The sequence below is a fragment of the Gorilla gorilla genome, chromosome 9, assembly GCF_029281585.2.
Source record: "Gorilla gorilla gorilla isolate KB3781 chromosome 9, NHGRI_mGorGor1-v2.1_pri, whole genome shotgun sequence".
Lineage (NCBI taxonomy): Eukaryota > Metazoa > Chordata > Mammalia > Primates > Hominidae > Gorilla > Gorilla gorilla.
The window spans coordinates 113,384,477-113,408,459 of record NC_073233.2 but is presented as its reverse complement, the minus strand read 5'-3'; the positions used below and the strand labels follow the sequence as shown (position 1 = coordinate 113,408,459).

Here is a 23,983-nt window from a genome sequence, read left to right as displayed (position 1 = left end):
TCCCTCTCCCTTTTGCTCTGTCTCTGCCATGTGAAAACACACAGTGAGAAAGTGGCTGTCTGCAAGCCAGAAGAGAGCCTTTAACAGAATCCAATCATGCCGGCACCCTGATCTTGGATTTGCAGCTTCTAGAACTGTCAGAAAATAAATTGCTTTTGTTGAAGCCACCAAGTTTATGGCATTTTGTTATGGCAGCTCAAACTAACTAATGCACATGTTTGATGGATTAAATGAATAAGTAAAAAAATCAATGACTGAATGATTATTTAACAGTGATAATTACCTTATGATCCTAGGCCACTTTGGTGTCTCAGTTGGCCTGGTATTTTTGAGCCTGTAGATGTTATATTTTCTTGCTTTTTTTTTTTATGGACATTTTCTTGGTCAACATGATATAATGGTCCTAAACTCCAGATCTTCTAGTACATAACAAGACTTTGGGTTTTATGTTAGAAAGGTATTTTCCAAGCTCAATTTAAGAAGAACCATATATCTGGCTGTAGAAATATTGACACTATGAAATCCAAAATTGTTGACTATTTCATAACTACCGCTATGATCATATTAATTATATTGAAATAAATCTCCCAGATAGAAAACAACTGATATGGAGAAATAAGAGGTATTTCATATATATGAAACAAAGACATGGAGAAAGTAAAGCATTTATACTACATACCACAAGAGGTAAATATATTTGCAGAATAGTAAATGGAGAAATATTTTTCTCTTTTTTTTTTTTGAGACGGAGTCTCGCTCTGTTGCCCAGGCTGGAGTGCAGTGGCGGGATCTCGGCTCACTGCAAGCTCCGCCTCCCGGGTTCACGCCATTCTCATGCCTCAGCCTCCCGAGTAGCTGGGACTGCAGGCGCCCGCAACCACGCCCGGCTAATTTTTTTTGTATTTTTAGTAGAGACGGGGTTTCATCGTGTTAGCCAGGATTGTCTCGATCTCCTGACCTCGTGATCCGCCCGTCTCGGCCTCCCAAAGTGCTGGGATTACAGGCGTGAGCCACTGCGCCCTGCCGAGAAAGATTTTCTATTCCTGGTGGATCCGAGGAGACAGAAAGCTTTTCAAGGGCAAATGCCTGCCTTGTATAAATATGAATAACTTCTTAAAGAAGTTACCCTTCTTTAGTTAAGAACTCACTGCGATGTTATGTAAAAAGAATTTGTCTAACATTCAGAAGGTCTGAGTTTGGGTTACACAGTTAGTTAATGGTGGTCCACTAATTCTTTTTTTTCTTTCTTTCTGAGACGGAGTTTCGCTCTGTCTCCCAGCCTGCAGTGCGGTGGCGCAATCTCCGCTCACTGCAAACTCCGCCTCCCAGGTTCACGCCATTTTCCTGCCTCAGCCTCCTGAGTAGCTGGGACTACAGGCGCCCGCCACCACGCCCGGCTAATTTTTTGTATTTTTAGTAGAGACAGGGTTTTACCGTGTTCGCCAAGATGGTCTCGATCTCCTGACCTCTTCGTCCGCCCGCCTTGGCCTCCCAAAGTGCTGGGATTAGAGGCGTGAGCCACCGCGCCCGGCCGGTCCACTAATTCTTTTAAACTCTGTAAGGCATTTTTTTTTTTCCTGTTTAAATATATATCGACATTAGATAGCTTTGGCTGTGGCAAAGAGGACCTGCTATTGTAGGTCTGTGGGCTGGCAGTGACTGGGCTGGGCTCATCTGAGATTGGCGGGGCTCGGCTCTGTGCCATGTACTGTCTCATTCCGGAACATGAACGGAAGGCGGGGTCGCTGTTGGGCATGCTGTTCTCAGGAGGGCAAGCAAAGCTCTGGGGCACTGCTTCTGAAAGCCTCTGCTCACAATCGGCAGCTGACACCTGCACACAATCTCCACTGTTGCAAGTAAGTCATATCGTCAAACAGCAAGTCTGAGGTTGGTAATACACTGTGCTTTTCCTATTGGAAGGAAAGAAATTAATGGAAGCAATAATTCAATATACCACACTCCCTCATTGAGTTGTTGAGTGAATTAAATATGTTTATTGTATTTTTTTTCTTAACACTAAAGATTTAAGCATAGGTATCAGCATGAGAAATAAAAGGGAGCTACTTTAGCCAGTGGGGCATTATTGTAGACATTAGTAATCAGTTACAGAAGGCTAAGAAACAAGGGAATACTAGAAAGATATGATAATTAAACTCACTACATTTAAAATAAAAGATGGAAGAAATAACATAGCTTGCAGCAGTCTGGTGAAGAATTTCAGATACGAGGGAGAGATTTTATTATGAACATTTTCTAGTATGGCTTAGGCTTATTTTACTAAAGTAATACTTACTTGTAAATTATTTCTGTCCATTAAATATTTTGCAATATATTCTAACAGACAAAGTTTGTTCTACATATTCTAACAGCAAAAATTTTTTTGTTGTCAAAACTTTAGATGTGTTCTTATGTGTAATAATGTTTCTTTTTGAATAAGCAGGGAACAAGCATGTGTAAAATTGTGTGCTTAGTTGGTATTACGGTATAATCTTAGGTATTTATCTGATGCCAGCCTCTAGGAAAGTAGTAACTTTTACTAAACATATATGCTCTAGTGCAGGAGGCTCTGGAGCCTTGTACCATCAATTATCCACTTTCTCTTTATTCTAGTGGCTTCTTTATCAGGGAACATAGAAAGGGCCCTATTTCTAGTTTCTATTAATACTACTGATAAGGGAGGGGAAAACCCTCCTTCCAATCAGTGTTTCTTTCTACGTAGCACCATATTATTCTTCAATGATGTATCTGGGTCTTTGTCAGCTCAATTTTTTTACAATTTCCTCCATTCCTCCCTCAATCCATTGTAGTCTTTTTTTTTCCTCTGTCATTGATTTAAATTATTAGAATGTTGTTGATGATGTCCTAATATTAAACGCAATGGAAAATTTCCAATTCCTATATTACTTTGACTCCTCTGATACTTGACACACTATGAGACATTCTCCCGTGAATTCTCACTTTCTTTGGCCGATGTGACATCCAACCTTTGGTGCCCCATCCACCTGAAAGATCACTCCATCTTTTTCTTTACTGACAGTTCTCTGTCATCCTTCTATGATGTGGCATTCTTCAAAGATTCATCTTCAGGTCTTTGGAAATGTTACGCACTGTCATCCCTATCCTGGGTCTAACCATTATCTTTCAGCTTATATATCCAGTCTAAATCAGTTTCTGAGCTCCAGACTCATTTCACTGTACTTCTCATTTTTACTTAGCCAACATGAACTTCAAGCTTGATGAGTCCAAATGGAAAACGATATTCTCAACACTCTTCTCTCTTCCTTTTTTCCTTCTATGTTTTATATCTCAGTTAAGAAGGAGCTCAGACCTCTACATTAAATATAGTGTGTAATTTTGCTCTTAACATATAGTATGACTAAGATTAGTTTTATTCATCATATTTTAAAGCCAATGGAAGTAGAGTCAAATCAATATAGTTTTTGCTGAAAAAATGTGGCAAATTCTAGAGTATTAGTTTTTTATTTGGGACAATATACTTAAAACTTAAGAATTATTGGCTGGGCATGGTGGCTCACACCTGTAATCCCAGCACTTTGGGAGGGCCAAGGTGGGCGGATCATGGGTCAGGAGTTCGAGACCAGCCTGTCCAACATGGTGAAACCCAGTCTCTACTAAAATAAAAAATAAAAAAAATTAGTCTCTACCAAAAATGTAAAACTTAGCCAGGTGTGGCACCCATAATCCCAGTTTCTCTGCAAGCTGAGGTGGAAGAATCACTAGAAGCTGGAAGGCAGATGTTGCAGTGAGCCGAGATCGGGCCATTGGACTCCAGCCTGGGCAACAGAGTGAGACTCCATCCTAAAAAAAAAAAAAATGTCAGTGATATCAACATGAGAATGGAAACTTTTTTTAAAAATTTGTGTTTTAGCACCTAATGCATTGCCAATTACAATGCCAGTAAAGAAATTAAAAATATCATTAAGATGTATTTATAGTAGTTTACATGGTGTAAAATAACTTCAATCATGTGTGTTTTCTTAGACTTTAAACTATTTAACATATTTATACCTAAGAAATAAAAAGGACCACATAACATGATGAAAAAAGAAAAGTTCAGCTTTCACGGTATTAGTGTGGCAAAGCAGACTTTCATGAATTCAATCAGAAAGGTATGTTAGTCTTGGCTATAGCTTATGACACTGAAATTCATGGTTATGGAGGTGATGGATGAGGCTATTTGTCAATAAAATAATTTCATAAAATTAATGAGAATAAGAAGATAATTTTGATTAGAAATGGGCAAAGACAAGGAAAAGAAGGTTCACTAAAGTCTTTGAAAGACAGAAAAATATTATTTTAAAACTTCCTGGAGGCCAGGCTCAGTGGCTCACGCCTGTAATCCCAACACTTTGAGAGGCTGAGGCAGGCAGATCACCTGAGGTCAGGAGTTCGAGACCAGCCTGGCCAACATGGTGAAACCCCATCTCCACAGAAATACAGAAAAAATTAGTCGAGCATGGTCATATTTGCGTGTAATCCCAGCTACTCAGGAGGCTGAGGCAGGAGAATTGCTTGAACCCAGGAGGTGGAGGTTGAAGTGAGCTGAGATCGTGCCACACATTTCTAAATGATGTTTATGCTGGGCTTTTCCCAATACCCATAGTTCTATTGGTCTCCATGAAATATTTCATATGAGTAGCAAAGTGTTATAGAAAATAAAGGCATATATTTTTAATTCTGATTTTTTATTAAGATGAATTTTTGATAATTAATATTACTTTATTCATATGCTTTTGCTGTTGTGTTATGAACTTTTTTCTTCCTTTAAAAAATAATTCATGATTCACTTTTAAACTACTTTAAAAGTAATTCATGCTTCATAAAGATATTTTGGAAAAATAAAAAAAATGGTAACTCACCCTAATTATTGGGTGTTTCGGTAAATTTCATTTTAGTCTTTCTCTCTGCACACACACACACACACACACACACACAAACACACACACTAACACACACACGACACATATTTACATCTACATCTATATAGATCAATAATGATTGACATAAAAAAATTTTTTTTCTAAACATATATTATGTCCTGTATTTTTCACTTGATATTATAATACATTCTCTACATTTCATAAAGACATTCTGTACATTATATATAGAGAGAATGAAATGTCTAATATTCCTCTGAATGTAGATTCCTAACATTCCACTAAAGATTGAAAATCTAAATTATTTTCAGTTTTTCATAATCAGAGACTGTTCTCACAAATGAAAAATTCTATATCATAGTCTATAGATATTAAGACAACTAATAATATGTGATATTAAATTTTTACTCCTATCATCAATGTATGAGAGTAGCATTTTTGTTTTGCTGTTAGTACCATTTTAGTGTCTGCCCAAAAGTATTTGCTAATGAAAATGTTCAAAATAATATATTAATATTTCAAATTTATAATGCTGATATTACCAAAGAGAACACATACTTTCTACATTTTCAAATTTATTTATGAAGGTATTCCTGTTGTTCATTTACATATTGGAATCTTTGCATTTCTCTTAGTAGCTTGTATACTCTCTCTCTTCCTTCTTTTATAAAATATTAATCCTTTGAGCCAATGAATTGAACCCTTAAAAATTCTTTATGTGGTAATACTTTTTGATTTTCTCCAGTTACTGCAAATATATTCTTAATTGTCTTTACTCGTTTTAGCATAATTTGTATAATAAATAGCAAATAATTTTAGTTGTTTAAAACAGTGAAATATGTTAATCTAGTTATTTTTTTAAAATATTTTCCTTTGCTTGGAAACTTAGACTTTACCTTCTTCACTAATTTGATCATTTTTTATATATATATATATATAAAATTACATCTGTTACATTCATCATTCATTACATCTGTTTATGGTTTTATTTTCATGTTTATATGTATGTATATTTTTGGTCTTATTTTCATATATTTTTATATATGAGAAATATAGACTAGTAAATATATATAAATTGATGAACTATATATATAAATATATAAATACATATGTAAATACATATACATTTATGAATTGATTTTCATGTATTTAACTTTTTAATTCATCTGAGATTCCTTTTTGCCTTTAGAGTAAGAAATACTTTGAATTCTTTTTCATTTTTTGTCTAACTAATTGTCTCAACCTTTTGGTGCTGCATTTTAAATTTTATTTTATATATACTAGAATGAATTTTGTAAATTGTTCTTGAGATGAGCTATGATGAAAAATTGCCTGGGTTAAAATCTCTCCTTAATTTTCTGTTTGGAGACTAGTTTTTTAATAAGCTCTTTGTCTCAGCTTCCTCATCTGTAAAAAGGGGAGAACAGTAATAATAATGATAGCACCTATGGCAAATAGTTCTCTGAAGGATGGAGTTAATTTATATTTAACAATTATCCTATGACCAGGCCGTTTTTATTATTTTACTTTGTCTTGATGAAATGTTTTCCTTGTTTTTTTTTTGCTCAATAAAATATTGTAAGAATTTTCATGGTTGTATAATATCTTCTACGGGATCTATATTTGGTTATAGATAATTCTTTCAGTAAAATTAAAATGTTTAAATTTAATGTTTTTTTGTTAAATATTTTAGTTACATGGTGCTAAGCATGTAACAAATGATCAGCAAATATTTATTTAAACAGAATTAACTAAAAATGCAAAAGTTTTAAAGATTTATTGCACACAGTTCACAGTCAGTACAAAGTAGAAAATCAGTCCTGAAAGAGAATACTAGGGAACAGAATCATAGGTAATTACTTGCTTCAACCTCATCGCCTATCTACTCTAGTGACACAACTACTCTTTTTCCTAGAAATACTATCGCCAACAAGAAAGAGACCCTTACAGACTCATTCTTCCATCTATCTATTCTTCCCTGGGTCTATCCATCTGTCCATCCTTCCCATCCTTCTGTCCATCCATCCATCCATTCGTCCATCCACCTCTTTATCTATACTTCTTTGTAAACCTGCATCCCTGACCCCATCTGATTTAATAGGATTGTGTATTTTGCTCAAGCTGGGTCAAACATGCTTTCTGTTCTGGGACTTAGAATTTGGGCAGAACATTAGCCCTGGCTCTGAAGTGAGGGAAAGACAGAAAGGATTAATCAGTCCTGAAAGCTAATATGTATCAGTCGAGCACAGTAATGACAAAGAAAATAGCTCCCTGGTAATGACCCAACACAATTCTCTGAGCTGTCAAATTAAAGTACTGAAATGCTATCCTAGTTATGGACAGGGGAAAAGCACTCTAAACTTCAGGTAATTTCAATGCATGAAGAAAAGAGTGAGTTGTTTACATTTAATAATAAATTGTTTCATAACAAAACAATTTGGTTTTGTTGTAAAATAAATTTGGTTTATGTAAAATAAATAAAACTGAATATAATTGTGTTTCGATAAAACTAAAACTTCCAAGTTGTCACTTCTTTGCTCTCTTAACCCTCAAATAAATGGTCCAATTATTAATTAACACATAAGAAAGGCTTATAAATAAAAATTGCAACCCTCAATGCAACGCTTAGGAAGATAACTGCCGGTAATCATTGTGGTGTGTATATCTATGGGGAAATTATTCAAATATATTTTTAAAACAATTTAAGGACAACTAATTGTAACAAGGAAGCTTGTAGAACATGTTTAAGACATTTCCTGGATTGTCCTCCTGAAGGTAGACTGCATGACCACTGTACTCAACAAGCTTACAGAGGGGCCAAACGGTGGCCCTTAAGGAAAACTGATGAAACTGATGTGTTTTAGAATATCTACACATGTGGACTCGAAGTCCCTTGTGATGAAAGATAGAGCCAGGGTAGGAAAAGAAGGGTGGGGATATGCAGATCCAGGGCCCAGGGGCTGGTGTGGCTGATTCTCCCTGTCCCAACATGTGGCAGATCATTAAACAGTTATGCTTATCAGGGGAGGAGGTTAGAACATAGTTTGTTTAATGAGTTTTTCAGATGTTTCAGCAATTTGAAGAATTGATTTATAAATTTTACGTATTTTGACATATGGTATGAGGGCTTTATTTGTATTGTCACAATCTCTGCAAATATTAGGGGTGGGTCTGATGGAATGCAGTCAATTTTGTGGGCATATGTATGAATGCAATTTAGTGTAATTTTTTCTGACACAGGATTTCCAACAATGATCTCATAGAATGAAATGAATTTCACACCCAGGACTTGACTTTACTTACATGACTCTAACTATAGACCCCCTTACAAACGTATACTATGCCTTAAAATTAACAGTACTCTGGGGCTGTTATTTTTACAGGTTTAGAATATCAGATAGATTTGCACATTTAGCCTTAGTTTCTTGTTTTAGTATCTATCATAGATTTTAAAAAATCATCTCAAAATCACTTTTCCTTAATTAATAGAAAAATAAAATGTTCCCTCTCAAGAGGAAGAACTACCCTTTTGAAATACATTTTTCTGGAGCTTATAGGGTCAGAACTGTGGCTCTTTATTATATATCTCAAATAATATCTCAGCTATGTCAGCCTGGGTGCTTTAGAAAAAGAAGTAATTGCTTATCCTTTCAGATAACAATGGCCAACACTGAAACATAATCTTGCAGTTATTCATGCTTTAGTTAGACTTACTAAAGAACATTCCATCAAAAAAGTTTTAATATATGCATAATTATTTGTTTCTAAAACATATCATCTTTCCCGATGCACAAACTGGCAAGACTTCACCTAGCATCCCTATAGAACCAATTCTTCAAATACCATATCCCATGATTTAGATATAAAGAAAATGTAAAAATAAAAACAAAGGTTTATTGAAACATATACTTTTGGGTTAAACATATACTTCTCATCTTCATGAAAAGCCATCTCTTTTAAACTAACCTAGCTGATAAAATTCTTAAGGGGAAGAGATATCCTGAAATGATACAAATCCATTTGCAGAGCCCAGATGTACATGGAACAAGGTATTTTGGTGCTCACTTTATTTTTAGATTTTTCATACTTTTTTTTTTTTAACCCAGTCCAAGCCCTAAGAGGTACACTTCTGCTCCCTTCTCACCTCCTTGCAAGAAAATAATTAAGGTTACTATATTCCTTAATAGATATAGGAGTTTGAATAATTTCTAGTAGCTTGGAAATAAAGTAATGGTTTCCTTTTAGGCATCCCAGTACCTACATTTATAATTGTTCATGCAATCTCATTACTTTGGGATCAAAACTTATTAAGCAGCACTCTGTTAACTGAAACAACAATAGACAACCCTCTTTGGATTCCTTTTTGATGTCAGACTAATGATTGACTGCCAAGATGATTTATGGCTTTCTTTTTAAAATAAAACATAAGATAAATGACAGAAATACTTTCTGGCAATAAACCAAAGTCCTCCTGACTGAAGAAATAGTTATTATTTTTCTTTCTCAGAAAAAATAAAAATGTCAAATATTTAAATGTGGTATTTTATGTTGGGGATATTCAGAATAATGTATATTTCTAGGTAAATTCAAAAATCAATGAATATTGAGTGTCTTACCTCAGACTTTACTAAAATTTTGGTTGGATTAAAAGTTCATGACTGGGTGCAGTGGCTTACACCTATAATCCCAGTACTTTGGGAGGCCAAGTTGAGAAGATCACCTGAGGTCAGGAGTTCGAGACCAGTTTGACCAACATGGTGAAATCCTGTCTCCACAAAAATACAAAAAAATAGCCAGGCGTGGTGGTGCATGCCTGTAATCCTAGCTACACAGGAGGCTGAGGCAGGAGAATTGCTTGAATCCTGGAGGTGGAAGTTCCAGTGAGCCAAGATTGTGGCACTGCACTTCATCCAGGGCAACAAAGCGAGACTCCACAGCAAAAAACAAAAAAAAAAGTTCAATACAGAAAAAAAAATTGAAAAATAAAGAAAATATAAATTAATATTTATTAAACCCTTTGATACAGGAAGGTTTTCTAGTTTAAAATTAGTCAAAGTGATCAGCAACATATCAATAAAGTAACTACGTAAAACACAATTTTACATAACAGAAAAAGAAATTGAACCGAAATTTTGAGTTAGTAAAATACATTTGGGAAAACAGCATTATTTATGCATCAGAAATGCAAATAACCTAAATTTCTGGATTATTCAATAAATAGAAGTTCCTTTAAGCACCACCTCAATGTTGCACCTGGAAACTTTGTTGTGGTATTTACAAAGCTAGTAGAGTAATATTAAATGGCAAAAGCAAAATGAAATTTCTAAAGGATAATTATAGCTATAAAGTACAGTTGGCCACTTGTATTTGTGGGTTGCACAACAATGGATTCCACATCCATGGATTCAACCAACAGTGAATTGAAAATATTTGGGAAAAAATAAATGGATGGTTGTTAGTACTGAACATATGCAGACTATTTTTCCCCCATCATTTTCCCCTAAACAGTACAGTATAACAACTATTTACATATCACATTGTGTTAGGTATTATAAGTAACCTGAAGATGATTTAACTTATACGGGAGAATGTGTGTAGTTTATATACAAATACAATACCATTTTATAGAAGGGATCTAAGTATCCACGGATTTTGGTATCTGCAGGGGATTCTGCAAACAAAACCTGCCTCCACCCCCTTGGATACTGAAAGACAACTGTTTTATGATTTTTTTTTTAAAAGAAAACAATTTACACCTACTTTTGTGCACCCAAGGTTATAAGAATCAGTGATTTTCTTTTCCATATTTTTCTATATGTTCTCAAATCAGAGTATTTATTATTTTTGTAATTGAAAATGAACTGTTTTAACAGAAGAGAGAAAACCAGTAAGAGCTCTAGTTAATATGATGGAGTGAAAGTATTTGTATTTTCACTCCAAAAAAACCTATTAAAATTATTGTGGAGGTTTTATAAATGTGTACAAATTATTTATTACTCCTCCCAATTGAGACATGGAGATCGATGTCTCCTCTCCTGAATCTGGGCTGATGTTAGTGATTCTCTTGTAACTAATGGAATGCACCAGGAGTCATGCTTAGTAATTCCTAGGCTAGGTCATAAAATCACAATGCAGATGCCTTTCTATGATCCACCTCACCTTCACATAACCCAGGTTTTTAATCGTTGAGTTGCTTCCAGTCACTGAGTCTTCCAGCTTAGCTCCCAGATATTTTAGAGCAGAGAAAAGCTAACCTTGCTGTCTTGTATGAATTTCAATCAAGGGACACAGAAAAAAATTACTTCTCTAAGATAATAAATTTTGAGTTTTTTTTCATGCAACAATAGCAAAATGAAATAGAAAATCATTGGTATCTATGAGTCAGGTACTGCCATGGCAAAACTTCAAAAGTATGGCATTGGCTTTGGAACAAGGCGTGAGTAGAATTTGGAAGTCCCTTGAGGAAGGGCCTTGAGAATGCCCGTGCAAATTCCCTGTGTTTTGGTTTCCCCTCAACAAATGCTAATTAATATCTGAAAGCAAAGGCATCCAATCAGTCCTACTATGAGCATTTTTTCTAAGAATGCATCTAATAGAACTAAGACATTCATTGTCTAGACATCAACCCCTGAATAACAAGAGCAAGGAGAATTACATTTGCAGTAAATTATGTCATTGTTTCTTTCTCAGATTTTAAACATTTTTGCTAAATTGTGAATTATGGAGACATTTTATAGATGAAAGTTTCAGAAAGATGAGCAAAAACATATCCATAATATATCAACTATTATTATGAAAATTGGTAAATGAACAGAAAGACACTCTGTCGCTTTCTTTTACTTTCTTCTAGAAAGAGTTGACATCACACAGGTCTTATATCAGTAAGTTGGTTATTTGTCACCTCCCATTTATATTTTGACATTCATAGTATGAGATGCCTTCTCACCTGGTTTTGTTTTAAACTTCGAGGGATTCTGCTTTTGTTTTCTATTTTCTCTATCTGTATGTGAGGATTCACAGAAATTAAAAACCCACACTCAACTATGGAACCACTGCCATCTTTTCTGTAAGTAAATATTTATTTTATTGAACCATGTATCAGGCAGAAAAGTGTAAAATAATAACTGAGCATACTCAGATAACCACGAACTGACCAAAAGAAATCATATTGCAAATCATTCAGAAACATCCACTATCCCTCCCAGTCATTTTGCCGCCTTATGTTATCAATGTTCTGACTTCTTTCACTACAGTGTATTTTTCACTTGTTTTTGTTCTATAGATAAGTGAAGTAATTTGGTGTGTACTCTTTTGTGTTTTGTTTCTTAGTTTTTTTAATATGTATATGATTTTGTAAAGAGCAGTAATTTTTCAGTTGTCTTTGTTGTATGCTACTTCATTGTATGAGTATAGCAAAATATAATTTGTCTATTCTACATTGAATACATTAAATAACATTTTGGTTGTTTCCAATTTTTAACTATTACAAATAGTGCTTATATAAATATTCTTGTGCATGTCTTAAACATATATATGTATATATATATATTTATTTTAGCTGCAGCTTTAAATTAGAATTATTGAGTCACAGGCTATGTGTACAATTACCTTTAGTTACAACCTCCATAACTTTATAAATTTATTCTGCAAATATTATTGTCTGCTTCATTGCTTGCCTTTGTACTCTTTTAATGACATTTTTTAATGAACAGAAATTCTGAATTTAAATGAAGTCTTTTATTTAACTGTTATTCTGTTAGTGGCTTTTATATTCATTTAAGACATTTTTACATTATAAGTCAAGAAGATGTTTTCTTATGTCATCTTCTGGAAACATTTTTAGATATACTATTCATGTGGATTTGGCTTTTGAGTGTAGTGTGAGGTAGAGATCAAGATTCATTTATTTTTGTCAGGTTTGAGATATTCAAATAACTCATTATACTATTCTCTCTTCTATTGTTAGTCTTTGAATAATTTATGATCGAATGTTTAAGATATGTGATTAACAATGCTATGTAGAGAGAGGAAAGAAAAAATTGAATGTGAAAAAAATAAACACATTAATTCAGTGTTATCTATGATATCTCCCCACTTCTGAAACATTGAATCAGTTCATCAAATTCTGTTAGGTAGTATTTCCAGGTCTATCGGGCCCACTTTTTGTTACTTCAGTTGCCCATGTTTGCTTATTTAATCTTTTATCTGTATGATTCACTGCTTTTCAATCTTCTAAATATAATGATTGATTCATAAAATAATAAAACAATATTTCTTTCTAGCTACTCAATTATAACAGCTAGACACTAATATGCATTCAGGATTCTTGTTATGGTTCCAATCTATCTAACAAGAACTATTTGCCAAGGCTTTGTTGCTGGAATAAACATGTACTTATTGCTACTTTCCTTAAATAACTTCTTGTAAGTGTTAAAAGCCTATCTTAGGTACAAGCTACAGTCCACTTCGTTTAGTTAGAGTCACTAACTAGTTATGAATAACAGTGGAACCCACAGTTTGATGAGGAAAGTGCAGGGCAATTTGATTTACAATTATACAAATTTTGCAAATAATATCTACTATTAAACAATTTAATACAAAGAAAACATCAATACTCTTAACAAAACACAACAATAAATGGTGAGCAGCCTAAATAAAATAAATATTTCATATATATCCACATTATTCAAGATTAACTGATCTACTATTTTCATCCCTTAAACACAGTTGTCACTTCCCTGACTAAATATTAATCCATCATCTGAATCCAATGGAGTGAGGCTGCCCCAGAGACCCCAGAATCTTGTGCTGCAAGCACAAGACTTCAACATATGAGAGCTGCTGTGGGTGAGAGCTCACAGGTGTGATTGATGCCATTATAAAAGGTCAAGGCCAGTCCCCTCTTGCTCTCTCTTGCTCTTTCACCTTCTGTCATGAGGTGATGTAGCAAAAAGGCCCTAACCAGACACTGGACCCTTGATGTTGTACTTCCCGGTCTCCAGAACTGTCAGCTAATACATTGTTATTCTTTGTAAGTTACCCAGTCTCAGCTATTCTTTCATAGTAGCACAGAAGGGACTAAGGCACTAGGGAGACTTTCTTTTTAGAATATTGGTAAAATTAAGGCATGCTTAATGATAATTAGAATAAGTAGAAGAACAGTGAGGAAAAGATAGCTTTTGGAGAGTCTTAAGGTTATCAATGCAAAAGTAAAACTGGGAGAGAAAAAGATGCTTGATATAGGGAGAAAATGTGCTTTCTAAGAAATTGGATGCAAGGATGATAGGTGGGGAGGAATATAATGCAGTTCTAACTTGTTTATAGGTGATTTTGTTTATAATTAGAACTACTTGAAACTGATAGAATTTCAGCAAACTTCTTTCCATAGATGAAATACATTAGTACTTGCTGAAGGGTCAGGATGATCTGATTTTATATCCAAGTTCTACCATTTATAGGCAGCAATTTTTTTATTCAACAAATATTTGCTAAACACCTGCTATAGGGTACTAGAGATACATATTGTACAAGACAGACAATGCTCCTGCCTTCTCAGGGTTTATTATTATAAGCCCTGAAATGCACAACATATAGCATCAAAGTATTAACATATGTGATACTTCAGGTAGTGAAAGCACTACGAAAAATTGAAAAATGCAATCAAAGTCAGTACCAGTGTTTGTGTATAATATAATCATGGGAAACCTTCCTGAAGAATGACATTTTAGCACACACCTATACGAAGTACAAGGACAAGCCATACCAAAAATTTTGGAGAAGAGCAGTCCACACAAAGAAGCCAGTACATGTAAATACTCAAAATCAGAATAGTCTGTCGTGTGTAGAAGAACTGAAGAAGTATGCAGGCGACAGTAGGTCATGCCACAATGTTGATTTCTAAGTTGATGTGAAACCAATGGGTTGTTTCAAATGATGTGTTCTGATTCATACTTGAGGTAGGTCACTCTATTTGGTGTGCAGAGAATAGACTTCAGTAAGCAAATTTGAAATCTCAGAGAAAAGGTAATATTCTATCACAGTAGTCAAGGCAAGAGGTGATTACAGCTTGTTCTAAAAAAAAAGCTATTGAGATAATGAGAAATGATCACACTTGGGACATATTCTGAAGGCAGAGGTGGACATACTTTCAGATGGATTGGGTGTAGAACACAAGCAAAGGATAAAAATTAAGGAAAGTCCTTTGATTCTGTGCAAATTTCTGAACAATAGTACCACCTTTTAAAAAGACTGGGAAAAGAGCGAAACTGGATGAATAACAAAGAAGGGCGTCTGAAGTTCCCTTTTGCACTTGTTCAGTTCAAGGTACTTTGGGGGCTGTCAAGTAGAAATGTTGAGTATGATTATTGACGTTACATATGAGACTGAATCTGAGAGAACAGACTGAAGTTACAAATACAAATTTGGGAGTCATTAGCCATATTAAGCCATGGGGTATGATGAACTAGAACATGAAATGAATATAGATGTAGAAAATGTAAAAGGGGAAAAAGAATTTATTTAACTTTTGTGGGTCTCATATTTTATCAATAAAATGGGAAATACAGATATGTTGGAAATATTAAATGTAGTATAAACTACATTGAACAGTTTGGCACATAATAAGAGGTCAACAGATGTGAAATATCATCAAAGTCAATCTAATTTGATTTTGAAATGACATAAGCCTTACAGTAGAAAAATATGACTTAAAATTATTGCTCTCTCTCTATATATATGGATTTAAAAAGCATTTCACAAAATCCAACACTCAACGCATAATAAAAACTTTAGCAAACTTGAAACAGATGGAAACTTCTGCAATTTGATAAAGAACATTGACAAAATCCTACAAATAGCATCATACTTTATGATGAGATAATGGACACTTTCTCAATAAAATTATCAATAAGACAAGGATGTCCCCTCTCATGCCATTATGTTTAACATCATATTAAAAGTCCTAGATAGTCAATAATACAAAAAGGAAAATAAGAGGTACACAATTTAAAGTATACACATTGTAAGGAAGAAATACAGCTCTTTAGTTGTAGATGATATGACTGTCTATGTAAATGTCTATGTAAATGTCTATGTCTATGTAAAAAAAAAAAATCCCAAAGAATTGACAGAAAAAAATCTAGAAACTGGTGACTATAGCAAAGTAGCAGGCCACAAAGTTAACAACACATCGAAGTCAACTGATTTCCTATATATCAGCACCAAACAATTGAAATTTGAAATTAAAAAAATTAAATAGCACCAAAGATGATATACTAATGTATAAATTGAGCAAAATATGAACAGATTATTTACAAAAAAGTATAGAACTCTGATGAAAGAAATTAAAGAAGATTGAAATAAATGGAGAGAGATTCTGTGTTCATGGATTGGAAGAATCCCTATCATTAAAATCGCAATTCGTCTTAACTTGATCTATAGTTTCAGTGCAACTTTTATGAAAACCCCAGCAAACCATTTTATAGGTATCAAAATACTGATTCTAAATTTATATAGGAAGGCAAAGTCCTAGAATAGCCAATAAAATACTGAAGATAAACAAAGTAGAATGTATCGCTTATCTGTTTTCAAGAATCACTGTCAAGTTACAATAATAAAGACAGTATGATAGTGGAACAGAATGAAGAGCCCCAAAATAGATACATACAAAATAGGTAACTGATTCTTGCCAAAGAAGAAACTACAATTCAATGGATAAAGGACAGTCTTTATATTTTGTTGGTATTGTATCAATAAAAGGGGAAATACAGATATGTTGGAAATATTAAATGTAATATAAACAATTAATGAAACAATTATTTGTCCATATTAAAAAAATGAACTTACACTCAGACCTTACACATCTCACAAAACTTAACTCAAAATGGAACATGGACCTAACGATAGACCTAAATATAAGATGTTAAACAATAAAACTTCTAGAAGAAAACATAGTGGAAAACCCATTTGGCCTTGTGTTTGGTGACAAGTTTGTACAAAGCCAAAAGCACAATCCATGAGAAAAACTGATAAGGTGGACTTTATTGAAATTAAAAACTTCTGTGAGGAAAACTGTTAAAAGAATAAAAATATAAGCTACATACTGGGAGAAAATATTTGCAAAGCACATATCTGATATAGATTTTATATTAAAAAGATAGAAAAAATTGTTTAAAACTTATCCATAAGAAAACAAAGAACACAAGTAAAAAGTGGGGAAAATATTTGAACAGACATCTCACCAAAGAAGACAGAGCAGTGTCAAAAACAAAACCTTACAAAAATATACTCAGTATTAATTTGTTATTGGGTAATTGCAAGTTAAAACAACAATGACATACCACTATATGCCCATTAATGTAGATAAAACCCCAAAAATGAACAATACAAATTGGTGGCAAGGATATGGAGCAACAGGAATTCTCATTCATTGCTGGTGGGAATGCAAAATGGTACAGTCACTTTGAAAACAGATTTCCAGTTTCTTACAAAGCTAAGTATAGTCTTATCATAGACCCCAGCAATCATGTTCCTTGGTATTTGCTCAACTAATTTGAAAATATATATGTTCACACAAAAACCTGCACATGAATATTTATAGCAGTTTTATTCATAATTGCCAATAGCTGGAAGCAACCAATTTGTCCTCCATAGGTGAAGGGACAAACTGTACAGTGGAATACCCATAAAATATTAGGCTATTAAATGTAATATAAACTGGATAGAACATTTTGGCACATAATAAGAGGTCAATAAATGTGAAATATCATCAAAACCAATATAATTTAATTTTGAAATAATATAAACTTTATGGTGCGAAACAGAAAACTTAAAATTATTGCTCAAAATATGTATGGATTGAAAAAGCATTTCACAAAATACAACACTCATGCATGATAAAAACTTCAGCAAACTTGATTTACTGATATCAAAACATGAAAGTCATGAAGGAAAACTTAAAGGCATATTGGTAAGTGAAAAAAGCCAGTCTAAAGACTATGTAATGTGTGATTCCTATTTTATCACCTTCTTAAAAAGGCAAAACTATAGAGATAGTGGAAAGATCTGTGGCTGCCAGGAACTTGGGAAGTGATTGAGAGAATTAAATAGTTAAAATACAAGATAATTTTTTTTTTACAGTGATCAAACTTCTGTATCATACTATAATGACAGATGTGACATTATGCATTTGAAAAACCCACTGTGATGATTAATATTGAGTGTCCACTTGATTGGATTAAAGGATGCAAAGTATTGTTCCTGGGTGTGTCTGTGAGGGTGTTGCCAAAGGAGATTAACATTTGAGTCACTGGAATGGGAGAGAGAAACAGACCCTCAATCTGGGTGAGCACCATCTAATCAGCTGTCAGTGCCGCTAGAATAAAGCAGTCAGGAGAAGATGGAAGAGCAGACTTGCTGAGTGTTCCAGCCTTCATCTTTCTCCTGTGCTGGATGCTTCCTTCCCTTGAACATTGGGCTCCCAAGTTCTTCAGCTTTTGGACTCTTAGACTTACACCAGTGGTTTGCCAGGGGCTCTCGGGACTTTGGCCCCTGACTGAAGCTGCACTGTCGGCTTCCCTACTTTTGAGGTTTTGGAACTCGGACTGATCCACCACTAGCTTCTTTGTTCCTCAACTCGAAGATAGCCTATCATGGGACTTTATCTTGTGATCATGTGGCTCCATTCTCATTAAACATCCTTTCATATATACATATACCCTATTAGTTCTGTCCCTCTAAGGACCCTAATACAGATTTTAGTACCAAGACAAGTTACTCTATTAGTTCATTGTTATGCTGTTATAAAGAACTGCCCAACACTGGGTAGTTATAAAGGAAAGAGGTTTAATTGACTCACATCTCCACATGGTTAGGGAGGCCCCCAAAAACTTACAATCATGGCAGAAGGGGAAGCAAATATGTCCTTCTTCATATGGCAGCAGGAAGGAAAAGAATGAGAGCCGAGCAAAAGGGAAAGCCCCTTATAAAACCATCAGGTCTTGAGAACTTACTATCACAAGAATAGCATGAGGGAAACTGCCCCTAGGATTCAATTACCTCCCCCACAGTCCCTCCCACCACACATGGGGTTTATGGGAACTACAGTTCAAGATCCAATTTTGGTGGGGGCACAGCCAAAACATATACCCACAGAACTGTATAACAAAAAGAGTAATCCTAAACATATATAAATTTATAAAATTCATTTGAAGGTTAGGGATGCCAGGATGGAATACAGAGTCTACAAGAGAATCTAACTATACTACAAATGTATGAAACAACATTTGTAGTATGTTGGGATGAAAAATTGCTGACCTCAATAACTTTGGAAATATCAGGACTTTTTAAGACTAAAGGCAGAGAAATTATACATAAACATTATACTGTAGTTGATAAACCTATTTTCTATAGGGGTGCAGGTTAAAAATTCTGAGATTGCTATATATGTATACTAGAATTAAACAACTAAGTAAATGGTTGGAAGATGGTGGGAGCTCAATTTTACACTGTTGGGTTGGAAGGTTACACAAAAGCATTACGAAGAGGTTAAATGATCCATATGATACTAGATTGGAGTGGAAGATGTCGGTATGAACCCATGTTTAGTTTAATTTTGATACAAAAGATAAAGAAATTTACATATAGAAATTTATGTGTGTGCGTGTGTGTATTAATGGGTTATTGTGCCCACATACCATCCCGTTTTTTGTTAGCTGAGAGGGCCTAGAAGCAACAACACTCCAATAGTAGTGAGCATACCTAGTGCCAAACCTTCGTTTCCAATATCATTCCCCAGTGAAAGAAACCCAGCTTCTTGGAAAAATGGCTCATTCTATAACTAGGGCTGGAAATATTCAAGATTATTCTGGAGCATGCCAGAGAGTAAGGAAGTGATAATAAAAGCAGAAAAAAAACAAAAACAAAAACAGAATAATATCCCATACAGAGGAGGGTATGTCAAAGGGACTCAGGAGCCAATGTAAGTCCTCAGCGGCCTAAGCTGGAACATCTTGAGCTGTAATGTAACATAATGAATAAGGTATCATTAGATTATAATTTGAACTACAAATTAAATATCCATGAATTTGTACTTATAAAAATAAATAGAGAAGGAAAGTTAAATCTCGCATGCAAAAAATTTCCAAATTACTGTGTAGATACTCTGTCCTCAAAAAGATGGAGAATAACTCCTGCTTTTTAAGCGCAGCCTGTGCATAGCATCTTTCTTCCAAAGAGCATGGGGCAGCATTGGTGCGGAAGTAACTTTATAGTGGAGAAACCTGGAAAACACTGTCTCAGTTAGTTGACTTCAGCAAGGTCAACATCAACAGTGGTAAGTCATGTTGGTAGTATGTACTCCTGATATGATGTAATGAAAACAACACTTTACCTCTATTATCTTCCTTTCTGAAACCCATAAACCAGTCTAATTATAAGAGAAATAGCAGATTGAGAGACACAATGGAAGGATATTATACAAAATACTTGTTCAGTACTCCTTAAAACTGTCTAGGTCCTTAAAGACAAGATAAGTCTGAGGGAAAGCCACAGCCAAGACAACCCCAGGGGGATATGACAACAAAGTATAATGTAGTCTTCTGGAACAGAAAAAGGATTTAGGTAAAAACAAAGGAAATCTGAATAACTTAACGGCCTTTAGTTAATACTGTATTAAACTCTTTCATTAATTATAATGACCGTAGCATATGTAAGATGTTATTTATAGGGGAAAGTGGGTGTGGGCATATGAAAGCTCTGCAATTTTTCAGAAATTCAAAAGTGTTCTAAAATTTTTAAAAAGTTTATTTAAAATTATCTATGTACTTTCTGATTATGGCAAATCCTACAATACTAAAAATTAATATAAAACTCAATTACTATTTGCTTTCTGAAGGCTTGTATGAAGTTGCTGATATCCTGTACTCAGAGCCCACTTCACGTCAATGGAAACTAGAATAATTTTTAAAAACAACTTAAATGAAAGAACTGTAAGTTTTGATGTTATAAGTGTTTCTCTCAAGATGTTTTCAAGTATTCTCTAAGGACAAGTAACAATACACTTCATCTACAAGAGTTTCCAATATTTTTAGTGTAACCAGTAACAGTGACAGCAACATAATGAAAACAATCATCTTGAAAAGAAGAACAGAAATTTGTAAAGAATATGTGTTTTCTTCTATTTAATTTTCCAGATTATTCTCTGAAGGACATACTTAAAACTAAAAGATGTTGGATCTCCAATATGAATTTGTATAAGTTTGTCTTCTGAACATTTTTATTATCCTCACATAAACAATTTTTATAGCTCACGGAGCCTGACATATGTTAGTTCTCCTTTGCCTAAAAACACCAAGATCTGGAAAAATCAAAAATAGAGCTTTTTTTAAGTTATAGAATTCTATAAATTTCATAAGTAAAGTTTAATATAACTATTAGTATGAAGTGAACAACCACTAATTTTCTATCATAGAGAATTAGTAAGAATTACTGGAATCTAAGAAAGTCCCAGAGTAAAATAAATGACTTTATTTTCACCCCTAGGAAACAAGAGATATCAGATAATAAACTGTTTTTTTTTTTCTGGAAAATAATTGACAATAAATTTAAAGATAATTTTATTAAAGAAAAGGTAAATAAACTATTTGCAAAACAAGATTCTAGGCAGAATAGCAATAGCAAAATCAGAGAAATCAAAAAAGGCAATGCAAAATCAGAGAAATAGGAAAACTTAGGCTAAAAAAACACTTGATATTGATCTTAGCGTACCAGTATGAAAATAGGGAGGAGAATTGAAAGACTTTTTTATTCTGGGGTAATGTGTTTTTATTGCCTATTTAATAATGAATATCCATAAAGTTTGTGATCAAGGATAATTTTTGAAATAATAATATTTTGAAGAAGTATGAGAAAAACTGGAGTGAGAAAAAGATAGTGGGGAAATATTAGAAATATAGACAAGCCTGTTTTTTTTTTGTTGTTGTTGTTGTTAAAACTTTGCACTATTTTCCTATTGGTTTAAAGTCCAAAATTTATTCATCCATCCACCTATCCATACATCAACCCATTCATTCATCCATTCAGTTATTCAACAAATATTTATGTAAGGACAAGTGATATGGAGAAACAGACAAAACAATCAAAAACATGTGGTCAGATAAATAAGGAAAAAGGCAGGAGATTGACTGTCTTAGAATCCTGAAGCAGAGATAGTCTAAAGAAGGCATTAAACAGAATCCTTTCAGAGTCAGAGGACACTAAGAATAGGACATTGAGAATAGGAATTTCAATTTGGAGATTTTAAAGTCATATATAAAGGCAATCTTGTAGAGATCACTGTTGTGAGAAAGCTAATTATAAAGCCAAAAAAAAAAAAAAAAAGAGTAAGAGTCAGGAGGCAGCATGAAGATGGAAATAGTGGTACTATAAAACTGAAATAAAGTACAATTTTTCATGAAATGAAACTTTAAGTGGTTATAACAAAATTATCATCACATTTACTGTTTTAATACAGGTTAATCAATGTCCTCCACTCTATTTTACAATCAGCTCTTTGAGTGGGTGGGTCTAAAATAAGATTCATGCACAAGGTTTGTGTGCAAACCATGTGATCAGAAGTATTGTTATGGGATGAATTGTGTTCCCCCAGATTTATATGTTGAATTCCTAATTCTCAGAACTTCAGAATGTGACCTTATTTGGAAATAGGATCATTGCAGAGGTATTTCGTTAAGATCAGTTCATACTGGAGTGAGGTAGACCCGTAATCCAGTTGAATTTGTATCCTTATAAAAAGGGGATGTCTGGACACAGACAGATACACAGGAAGAACATCACATAAACAAGAAGACAGAGATTGGGGTAATGTTTCTACAAGTCAAGGATTAACAAAGATTGCCTGCAAACCACAGAAACCAGGAAAGAGGCCTCAAAGAGATTCTCACTCACACCCTCAGGAGGAACCAACCCTGCTGACCTTAATCTCGGACTTCTAGTCTCCTGAATTGTGATAAAATAAATTTCTGTTGTTTCAGCAATTCAGTGTATGGTACTTTGTTACAGGAGCCCTAACACAGCATGAACGACTGAATCTGTAGAAATTTAATTCTGTTTTCGGATCTAAACACTGGAAAATTGAACAAAGGTAGAAGATTCAGAGGCCACAAAGGCAGTGGAACACTTTGAGTAAAGGAACGTGGGCATCAAAATTGAATATTCCTTCTATTTTCTGGAAAAACAAAACAAAACAGGAACTGTAGGTCACACTTGTGTCCGTATGTTGGTAGTTTTAAGAAAAAGGGCTTGGGTGAAGAGTTTCTCTGAGATTTCTGACTTTTCCATTGATTATAACCATTTCCCATAGCTACTTATAAGTCATGGGCTCCTATGCCTGATAAAATGTATTAAAATATTCAAAGTAAAAATAATCTAGATCTGGAGTCAGCCACACTTGGGATTTCGATTTGCTTGGGAATTTTATATCTGCTGAAACCTGCCTGCCTTGACCTGTTTTTTCCTTCCCATGCTAAATTCCTACATTCTCTATCTTTCATTTCACCCACTTAGGCAGAACTGAAATTGCGTAAGCTCCATTTCAAGGCCCTAAGGTCAAGACCCCTGGCTGTTCTTGACCTGCAGCAGCCCTTAACCCTTAGCTCCTGCATCTCCAGCCTGACCATCCGCCAGCTGCTCTTGAGCAGCTTTGTTCATCTGCTCTTCATGCATTCAGTATTAAAGTGAGATATTATATTTATGCTTGTATCAAAACACTAGAAATGATTCACTATTTTTTTATTTGGGGTGAAAAATCTTCAAGGCTCCTTTCAGTGTACAACTTTATATTATCATGCAGCATAACTGCAGTAGCACAGTTTGTTCGTTGTCTGATGGCTGAGTCCTCAAAGGCATGTATGTTACATGGTTAGTAATCACATTTATTTTTCATAAAAACAGTAGATAAAGGAGCATAGATTTTAATGACTATGTAAACTCATCTTTTATCAGAAACATGGAAGGGATGCGATGCTATTTTAAAGTAGTATACATTTTTTGACATTTTAAGATTTCTTTGCTGTCTTAAGGCTACTTAA

The 23,983-nt window shown here is 34.1% G+C and overlaps 1 protein-coding gene across 1 annotated transcript in view; it reads left to right on the top strand.

Moving 5' to 3' along the window:
• Nucleotides 1–1,346: 1,346 nt before the first annotated feature.
• Nucleotides 1,347–23,983, top strand: part of LOC101140577 (uncharacterized) — a 57,753-nt gene continuing 35,116 nt past the window's right edge. Inside the window, exon 1 of the mRNA XM_031016160.3 lies at nt 1,347–1,856. Coding sequence (XP_030872020.3) covers nt 1,704–1,856 — 153 coding nt within the window. The 5' untranslated portion in view covers nt 1,347–1,703. The remainder of the gene's footprint in view (nt 1,857–23,983) is intronic.